General features: G+C 50.1%; 1 protein-coding gene across 2 annotated transcripts in view; it reads right to left on the bottom strand.

Moving 5' to 3' along the window:
• The window catches only part of HNF1A (HNF1 homeobox A), a 16,852-nt gene that overhangs the window by 5,829 nt on the left and 1,884 nt on the right, over positions 1-9,139 (bottom strand). For both annotated transcript variants that reach the window (XM_025044526.1, XM_025044527.1), the window contains exons 2-5: positions 3,457-3,656; positions 1,777-1,963; positions 1,137-1,378; positions 3-99 (exon numbers count right to left, since the gene is read on the bottom strand). In XM_025044526.1, the coding sequence (XP_024900294.1) occupies positions 3-99; positions 1,137-1,378; positions 1,777-1,963; positions 3,457-3,656 (726 nt within the window). The remainder of the gene's footprint in view (positions 1-2; positions 100-1,136; positions 1,379-1,776; positions 1,964-3,456; positions 3,657-9,139) is intronic.

Here is a 9,139-nt window from a genome sequence, read left to right as displayed (position 1 = left end):
GAGATACTTGGTGCAAGGGTGCGGAGACTGTCACCAAGGAACTGCTGCTTGAGGGGACTTCCGCCTCCTCACTGGTTGCAGGCTGTCCATAGCGCACACCTGGAGTGGGAGCAGTGTCCAGCCTCAGCACCCCACTCTCCTGCCTCCCAAGGCCCTCATCACTTCAAACTGCATCTGTTTACTTGGGCCACTTGCCCCAACGTTCTTTGTGCAGCCAGCAAACCTTGCTTGCGTGTCCACCTCCGGCCATGCCCTGTGCTGGCTGCTTCCAACTCCTGAACACAGCGCTGCATTTTTTCTTTTTTTTAGCTCCGTGGCCCCCACTGCCTAGTGCTATACCTGACATGCAGTAGATGCTCAATAAAAGACAGTGGAACCACACTGAACTGAGGCTAGTGAAATTAAACTGCAGCCAACTGAGCTGAACAGCATGAACTATTGAATGAAACTGAATGTTGAATGAAACTGAATCTAATTGTACTCGAATTGAGCTTGTGTTGAATTGAATTGAACTGAATTGAATAAAATTGAATTGGATTGAATTGAACTAAGCTATACAAAATTAACTTAATTTCCTTGAATGCTATTTAGGAAACTGGATCGATTGGGAATTGCATTGAGTTAAACCGTACCAAATTTCAATGAACTGAATTGGATTATAATGAGTTGAACAGAAATGAATTGAGTTGATTTGATTTGAAATGAATGAACTGAAGTAACCCAAATCAGAGTGAATGGAATGGAGTGGAGCGGAGTGGATGACATGGAGTAGAGCGGGGGTCCCCAACCCACGGGCCACAGACCGGTACCGGTCCACACGTCAGGAGGAGAGTGGCAGGCGAGGGAGCAAAGCTTCATCTATATTTGCAGCCGCTCCCCAGCGCTAGCATCAGGGCCTCAGCTCCACCTCAGGTCATCAGGCATTAGATTCTCATAGGAGCACTGGTCCCTGGTGCCAAAAAGGTGGGGAGACTGCTGGAGCAGAGAGGACTGGGGTGAATAGAGCGGTGAAAATAGAATGAAATGGAACCAAATCGAAGTGCTAAGAGGTTTGGGTGACAGCTCCCCAACTTTCCTACCTACCCCCATGTTCCCTCCATCCACTGCCCCAAGTTCTCTACCCTCATAGCACTCACCGTGGACCTTACTGGGAGAGAGAGCAGGTGGGGGCAAGCCAGGGGAGCTGTGGGCGGGCAGCGCAGGGCCTGGGCCTGGCCCTGGTGGTGGCCCGCTGTATGTGTCCATGGCCAGCTTGTGCCGAAAGGCTTCCTCCTTGCGCCGGTTGGCAAACCAGTTGTAGACGCGCACCTCTGTGACAAGGTTGGAACCCAGCCCTTGCGCCTGTGATGGTGACACCCCCCTCTGGATGCACTCTGCCCTGCAGAAATAGCCATTTGTGAGCCTCCAAACCAGAAACAGAGGAACCCTCTCCTGGGGCTGTGGGGAGAGCTCTACCTGAGTGAGTGAGGCTGGCAGACCTGAGTTTCAATCCCAGTTCTGCAGTGTGACCTTGAGTAAGTGACAGCCTCTCTTAGTGTCTCCAATCATAAAGTGAGCCAAATAACCATAGGATTATAGTGAGGATGAATAAAATGAGCAGCCACTCAAGGGTTGCTTGGGTTGGCAGGGGGCGGTGCCAGAAATGGAGCTAGGTTTCAGACACTGAGCATGAGTTGAGACTGGGGAGCCTCCCTCAGGACCCAGGGCTACCTTCCCTTTCCCCAGCCTTCCCCCTGCCCAGACCAAACCAGCCCTGCTAACCACCAGCCAATCTACCTATTGCATTCTTCCACTAATGCCTCTCGCTCCTCCTTGCTGGGGTTCTTCTGCCTCTCGTAGGCCTGGAACAGGATCTGCTGGGATGCTGGGCCCCATTTAAAACGGTTCCTCCTCCCCTTCTTGGTTGGCAGCTCGTCGCCTGTGGGCTCCTCAATCAGCCCACCCTGCCCGGCATGAGTGAACTCTGGAGGCACAGAGAACCATGAGCAGGGCACCAGCTACCTCCACCTTCCCCCATCAGTTCATGATCACACTCATGATTCTTTCCGATTCCCAGGGCGCTGAGCCAGAGGAGTTTACAGCTAGAACTTTGAAATCATCTAATCCAGTGATGACAAACACAGCACGTGTGCCACCACTTTCTTAACCTGTGTCCAAGGCAGACATAACTAATCAACCCCTGCACACTTTTCTACTGAGCCAAGATTTAATCTCACGAGCCTCCAAGTAAGCATCAGCACTTGGTCACATTTGACATAAATGTCATCCCATTTTACAGGTAAAGTTCAGAGTTCAGGGAGGTTCAATATTTTTCCGGGGACAAACAATAGAGCAGAAAATTGAATTATACCTCCTGAGTAGATTCAGAGCGTGTTCGACATTGCAGACTTGGAAATCAAACTTAAAGTGCAGTATTAGCCAGGAGAGAAAAGACGCAGCAGCCTTTGTCAGCAGGCTCCACTTTAGTGGAAACTAGTCTATCAGATTATCCCTGAGTGGGTCACCAAGGGTATGGGACAGACAAATGCCAGGACATTTTTATGAAAGGGAGGAAGGAAGATTCTGAGTCAGGGCTACACACACACACACACACACACACACACACACACACACACATTGCTAGTATATGCATAAAATATCTCCGGAAGGACATATGCAAGACTGGGAATGCCACGGGCTGCTTTAGAGAAAGGACATCTAATTTTTATTATAAAATCTTTACTTTCTTCTATTTTTAATTAAGTGTATATTGCCTTTTTAAAGCCTAAATAATTAATGAAAGAAATATTGGAAATTTTTTATATGTAGGCTCAAAAGTGTGACAGTGCACTTGGGGTTCGATGGGGTATGAGGCCTGAGTGAGGAAGCCCCACTGTTCCCCGCATGACAGCGCCTCCAGGTCTTCTTGGGTTTGCAGTGGAGGATTTCCAGAATGTACACCACACCTCTGAGCCTTGACACACACTGTTCCTTCTGCCCGAAACACCCTTCCTTCCATCCCCATGGGTCAAAATTCGAATCAGTTTAAGACTTAGTCTAAAGGTCATACTTCTGGTATGAACCTTGCTGATGCCCCTGCCTCCCTGAGGAAGAATAGATTACTCTCTCCTCTGCCTCCAGCTTAACACTTCGAAGTGTACTTTGCGTAGCACTCTGCACTGGGCCAGGCACACTGCGCGGACTCTATAAACACTGGCTGTTGCTGCTGTTGTTATCATATCTCGCTGTATCACAATGATCTCTTCTCCTTCCATATCACACGGCTCTTAAAAGACAGGGACCTAGCTCAACTCCCCTCCCCTAGAGTGCCTGCGAGGCAGAATGGTATAGCTGCTGGTTGAGTCCCCCTGACTTCCTCTGAGTTAAGGGGTGGTGAAGCTTCCGGCCCCCACCCTCGATCTGCAGAGCGTCCCGGGCCCGCCAGGGAAGACGGGGCTGTGGTCAGTCGTTACTTACGCTGGGCCACCTCTCGCTGCTTGCGGACGTACCAGGTGTACAGGGCAGCTCGCTTCTGCGTCTTCATGGGGGTGCCTTTGTTGAGGTGCTGGGACAGGTGCGACTGGTTGAGGCCAGTGGTGTCAACCACCTCCCGTTGTGGGATGTTGTGCTGCTGCAGGTAGGACTTGACCATCTTTGCCACGCGCCATGGGTCCTCCCTGGAAGGAGGGCAAGGACAGGGCCCACTCAGTGGGGGTTGACCTGCAGGCAGGGCTGGGAGTCCCGGGTGCTAGGAGCCCCATCCGTCCTGGAGGTGGGGATCATGGATGAAAGCAGGTGTAGAGCCTGGGGCCTGCACCTTGACTCAGGGACAGGAAGGTATGGGCACCCGTGCCAGGACACAGGAACACTGACACATGAACATGGGGACAGAGACATGTAGACACATACATGTCATCGCAGGGCCCAACCAGTCCCACAGAGTCATGGGAACAGATAAAATTTTAGAAACATAGACACAGAACACGTGGACACAGATATAGACACGAACAGACTCCGCCCGAAGCTACACAAGGCCAATGGGGAGGGTCCTCACCTTTGTGCCTTCTTTAAACATCTCCCCTCATCCTACCTGGAGATGTTATTTGTGGCTGTGTCTTATCCATGAAAAGAGAGCGTAAACATCTTGAGGGTAGGAACTCTGGTTTTCGGCACCCAAAGTAGGCCTGACATATATTATGCCCTTGGCGAATGCATGAATGAATGAGTGGATGGTAGATGGATGGGTGAGTGGATGGATTGGTGGGTAGGTAGATGGATAGATAGACAGATTGATAGATGGTAGATGGGTAAATGGATGGATGGATGGATTGCTTAAGGAAACCTACTGGGAAAAAACTGGGTCTGAAAACAAAGAAAGAAACAAGATTCTCTCACTTCACAGTCAGGGCCGCGGAGGCCAATCACTTACCCAAGGTCACAGGGCCAGCCCCGCAGAGTCCCATCCCACCTGAAGGGACTCAGTTCGAAGTCAGCCCATCAGGTAAAAAACACATAAGGTCGAAACGCCTCCCGACAATCTTCACTAAACCCTAGGCAACGGCCTGGCCAGTTTCCCCACAGCACTGGGGCAGGTGTCTGGGTTTCAATAGAGTCACAGGTGGAGGGGTTATGGGCTGGCATTGAGGGGCCTTGTTGTAAGAAAAATGTATGTGTCTGAGCACCAGAATCCCACTCCGTGGGCTGAGGTTCACTCACTAGAGAGACTGAAGGGATCTGAGGCCATCTGTGGTTCATATTTTTGACCGTTGGTCACTGTGGGGAATGGAAGGGATCAGGTTGCCTGAACTATATAAATTCTCTCTCCTTTTCCAGCTCTGTCTCAACCCTCCCCCTCCCCCTCATCCTGTCCTGAGCTTCTGTTACAAACCTGTGTCAAATAAATAAAAGCAGCTCTCTACACCAGGGCTGAAATGGACAGAACTGGGATTTGAACCCAGGTCTGCCAGATCACAGAACCTGCGTTCTCACCCCCCTGACTCAGCAATTTGTTCTAGAATTCTAGACTTCCGATATTTGCGCGTGTGGCGCGTGGCGTGTGTAGGAGGGGAGTCATCGCCGTGTGGCTTGCCACCGCGAAAGATGGGAAACCATGTAACCATCCAGCGAAGGAACGCTGATTAACTACATTGCGGTGGCTCTATTCCGCGAAGCTGTAAAAACCCACCGAGGAAGCGCTGTGCCCAGATGGAACAGGGTTTGTCTGGTGGGTTTGCTGTGCTGCTGTTTGTGTACAAGTTAAAGTGGGATAAAAGATTTCTACATATTGGCTCCTGTTTGCATGAAATACTGGAAGGACACACGAGGAACTGGTGACGCTGATGGTCTCAGGAGGGGGCTGGGGGTGCTGGGGTCAGAGTGAGAAGGGCAGTTTTCTCTGTTACTCTTCTATACTTTTTAAAATTATGTAATATATTATAGAATAGACAATATATGCATATATAATATTTAAAACTGATTTGCGAAAAACTAAACACAAACAAAACCCCCAGCACTCTGAAGCCCACCCTGCACTGTCTTCTCCCCAGCCCACCTCTCCCTCCTTAGAGAACTGGCCTTGCCTGTCCCCTTGGCCATGCCCTTCTCAGACACGAGGGCACAGGGCCTTTCATCAGCTTTGGCCCTCCAACTTCCTCCATTTTTATCAGCAGTTCCCATACAGGTAGAGAGGAAATGGAAGGTGGGGACAGATCAATTTAAGTTGTTCAGCAGTCAGTACAGCCAAGTTCCATTTGTGTAAAAATGATACACATGAGAATGAATGTTTCTCAAGTATGTACTGTGAGCCAGGCACTCCGCCAAGAGCCAGTCATTTAAATCTTACAACAACCTTAGCAAGTAGGTACTACTTGTGTGCCCATTTCACAGTTAAGAAAACTGAGGCTCAGATGGGTGAGCCTCACTTGTCCAAGGTGACCTAGCTGGAACTCAAGAATATTTCACTTTTCCCGGAATCCCAGACCTCTCCTGGAGCTCCTCTCTCCCCCTGCTTTCAGGAGCTCCTAGGAACCTCTCTTTTCCACCTCCCCTGCTCGCTGGGTGCCAGTCAGAGCAGGCAGGGAAGGGCAGTACAAAGTCCAGCCTTGTGCGCCCTGACAAACACGTTTATCTGATTCTGGAGCCAGGCTGCCTGATGGCCTCCCTCCTCCCGCAACTGTAATCATCACCCTCCCTCCCATCTCTGTTCTCCGGAGGGAATGAACTCAGCCTCCCTCTCAACAGGGCCTCTCCTGGCTCAAACTATAGATTTACTGTCACTGTCCATCTGACTCCATGTCTATGTCTGTCTGCCTGCTTTTCTGTCTGTGTGTCTCTCTGTTGTTTGCTCTGTTTCTTTCTCCCACCCCAACACACACATACACACACACATACACACACACACACACACAAACACACACACACTCAGTCTTCAAGGACTTGACTCTTCAGGACTGTTTCCCCAACTCAGAACTAAGAGGCCAAGTCTCGACTCCATGTCTATGTCTGTCTGCCTGCTTTTCTGTCTGTGTGTCTCTCTGTTGTTTGCTCTGTTTCTTTCTCCCACCCCAACACACACATACACACACACATACACACACACACACACACACACACACACACACTCAGTCTTCAAGGACCTGACTCTTCAGGACTGTTTCTCCAACTCAGAACTAAGAGGCCAAGTCTTCAGGTATCCCCAGCTTTCATGGGCTCAAAAGTCAAGCCAACCTGGGTTCAAGTCCTCCCACTGCACCCTAGCACCTGATGTGCGCATACTCCATGGTGGTAAATCCACACCTGCTTCACAGAGCTACTCGGAGAGCTGAGTTTCAAAGAAGAGTGAAACGTTTACAGGGCCTGGCACATAGTCAGTGCTCAATCAGTGGAACAACGTTGATAACGTCATCGTCATCATCATCATCATCATCATCATCATCATCATCATCATCTTTGATGACGTCCTGGGACCCCAGCTCCACAGCAGAGGGAAGAGAGCCCAGGAGAGGGAAAGATTTGCTCACATCTCCCTCCTCTTGCCTCCTACCCATTCTGGGTCCAATCATGTTCAAGGCTTTGGGCTTTTTGCTCGCTGGGCCCTCCACCTCCCAGGCTGTGGAGCTGGGAGACCACCCTGAAAGGCCATTCACATGGAGAGAAGCAGAGTTTTCAGTGCAGGACCTTTCGGTCTCTGTTCGAATCCCAGCTCTGCCACTCACTCTCCAGGTGGCCTGGGGAAGTTGCTTAATCTCCAGGTGCCTCAGTTTCCTTAACTGTGATATGGGGCGAATGATAAATATTTCATAGATTGTCAGGAAGAGAAAACAAGTTTAATGCATTTGTAAGCCCTTTGTGAACTCTGAGTACTGCATGGAAGTGAGTTAATGGTGAAGCCGAACAGGAAGAACAACTGAGGAGGGTAAGAAGAAAGATAACTTATCAAGGACAGGCATACAACTTCAAGGATACTGTGCAGAGTATGGAGTTGGGAGGACTTGGATCTAGGTCCTGGCCTGACTGCTTTGTAAGAGTTACCTCAGAGAAGTGGCTTTGCATCTCTGAGGCTTCATCTGCTCATCTGTTAAATGGGACCACTCAGAATAGCCACCATTTAGTGCACTTACTACATGTGCATGCTACATGTTATCATGCTACTTAAGTCTGTGGGTTGGTGTTATTATCTCTGCCTTGCAGAGGAAACTGGGGCTAAGAAAAGCGAGATCACCTGCCCGTGCTAGAGGCGAGGAGCTGAGATTTGAACCCAGGCAGGCCAGCCTCAGTCAGGGATGTCAAATTGTCCCACCTTGGGCACTGCCTCCCTGGATCCCAGTGCCTTGGCATTGCCCAATGGAGAGGATCAGAGACCTTCAAGGTTGAGGTTTGAGCTGGTCAGGGACAGGGAGGACCAGGGACACCCAGGAAAGGGCCCCATGTACAGCTTCCTCCCTTGGACATAGCAACAGATGTTCCCCAGGGCCTTAGAGCATCCTAGTCACTCATTCATTCATGTTGTGTGTCAGCTGCTGGGCTGGATATCAGGAGTAAGAGTAGTGAACTAGGCCATGTGGACCCTGTCTTCATAAAGCTTCTATTTTCATGGCAGGAAATAGAAAACAGAAAGTAATCAAAAAAAAAAAAATCAGGAGAAAGTAAAAAGGTAGTGGAAGAGAGAATGACTAGGGTGGAGCCTACCTTCAGATGAGACAGGCAGGGAGGGACTCCCTGAGGAGGTGACATTTGAGCATAAGGAGGAAAAGGAATTGGCCATGGGAAGATCTGGAAGGAGGGTTCCAGGCAGAAGGAATAGCACGTGCAAAGGAACTGAGCTGAGAATCAGCAAAGTCAGTATAAATGGAGGAAAGTCAGTATAAATGGAGGAAGACAGAGAGGTTTCTCAGGAAGAGGTCAGGGAAACACGGCAAGGAATTTGAATTTTAATCGTTGTCCAGGTAGAAAAATGGAGGCAGGAGGCAGAGAAGAGACTTGCCCAAGGTCACACAGTGAATTAAAGGAGGAGCTAATGCTTTGGCCTCAGGCATGGGCACCTAGGGGAACCTGGGACCCAGAACCCATCCTGCCTCTTCCCAGACACTGTCTTCTCCAGAGAAATGGCTTCCACGGGAAGTCCTATCTCTGCACCATCCTTTCCTGCTTCTGCACTCCCACTGCCCAGGCCTACATGGGGGTCCTCCATCGCTCTCCTTCTTGAGACTACAGGCCCCACTTTTTTCCCTCAGGGCGGTTTCAGATCCCTTTTGTTACCTGAACAATAAGTAACCCAGGTAGTTAGTTATAAACTCTGCAGGAACAAGGAGCTGGTTGATAATTTATAGCAACATCTCAAATTTAAATGGAAAGTAAATAGCATGCTGTTAGCATTAAAGAAAACCCAATAGGGGCAGGCTGGAGCACTCCAGCCTCCTCTCAGCTTGGGGTGCCTTACTCTCTCCCCAGCCCCTTCTCCCAGCTGGATGTGAGCCCCTCTTTCTTCCCACTCCTCTGCTTAACTCTGCTTCTCCAGGCCTCTCTCCAGCTGCCCCGACATCTTCTCTCCTCCTGCATGTCTCTTCTCTCTCTCCCTCAGCTTCTAGGCCCCTGCTGTTCCCCAGGGAGCACTTTGACCTCTGCTCCCCCTTCAAGTGCTGTGGATCAAGCCCCCATCACC

Source organism: Pteropus alecto, unplaced genomic scaffold (genome assembly GCF_000325575.1).
Source record: "Pteropus alecto unplaced genomic scaffold, ASM32557v1 scaffold113, whole genome shotgun sequence".
Lineage (NCBI taxonomy): Eukaryota > Metazoa > Chordata > Mammalia > Chiroptera > Pteropodidae > Pteropus > Pteropus alecto.
The sequence above is the reverse complement of the archived record's forward strand: the minus strand, read 5'-3'. Positions and strand labels throughout refer to the sequence as shown.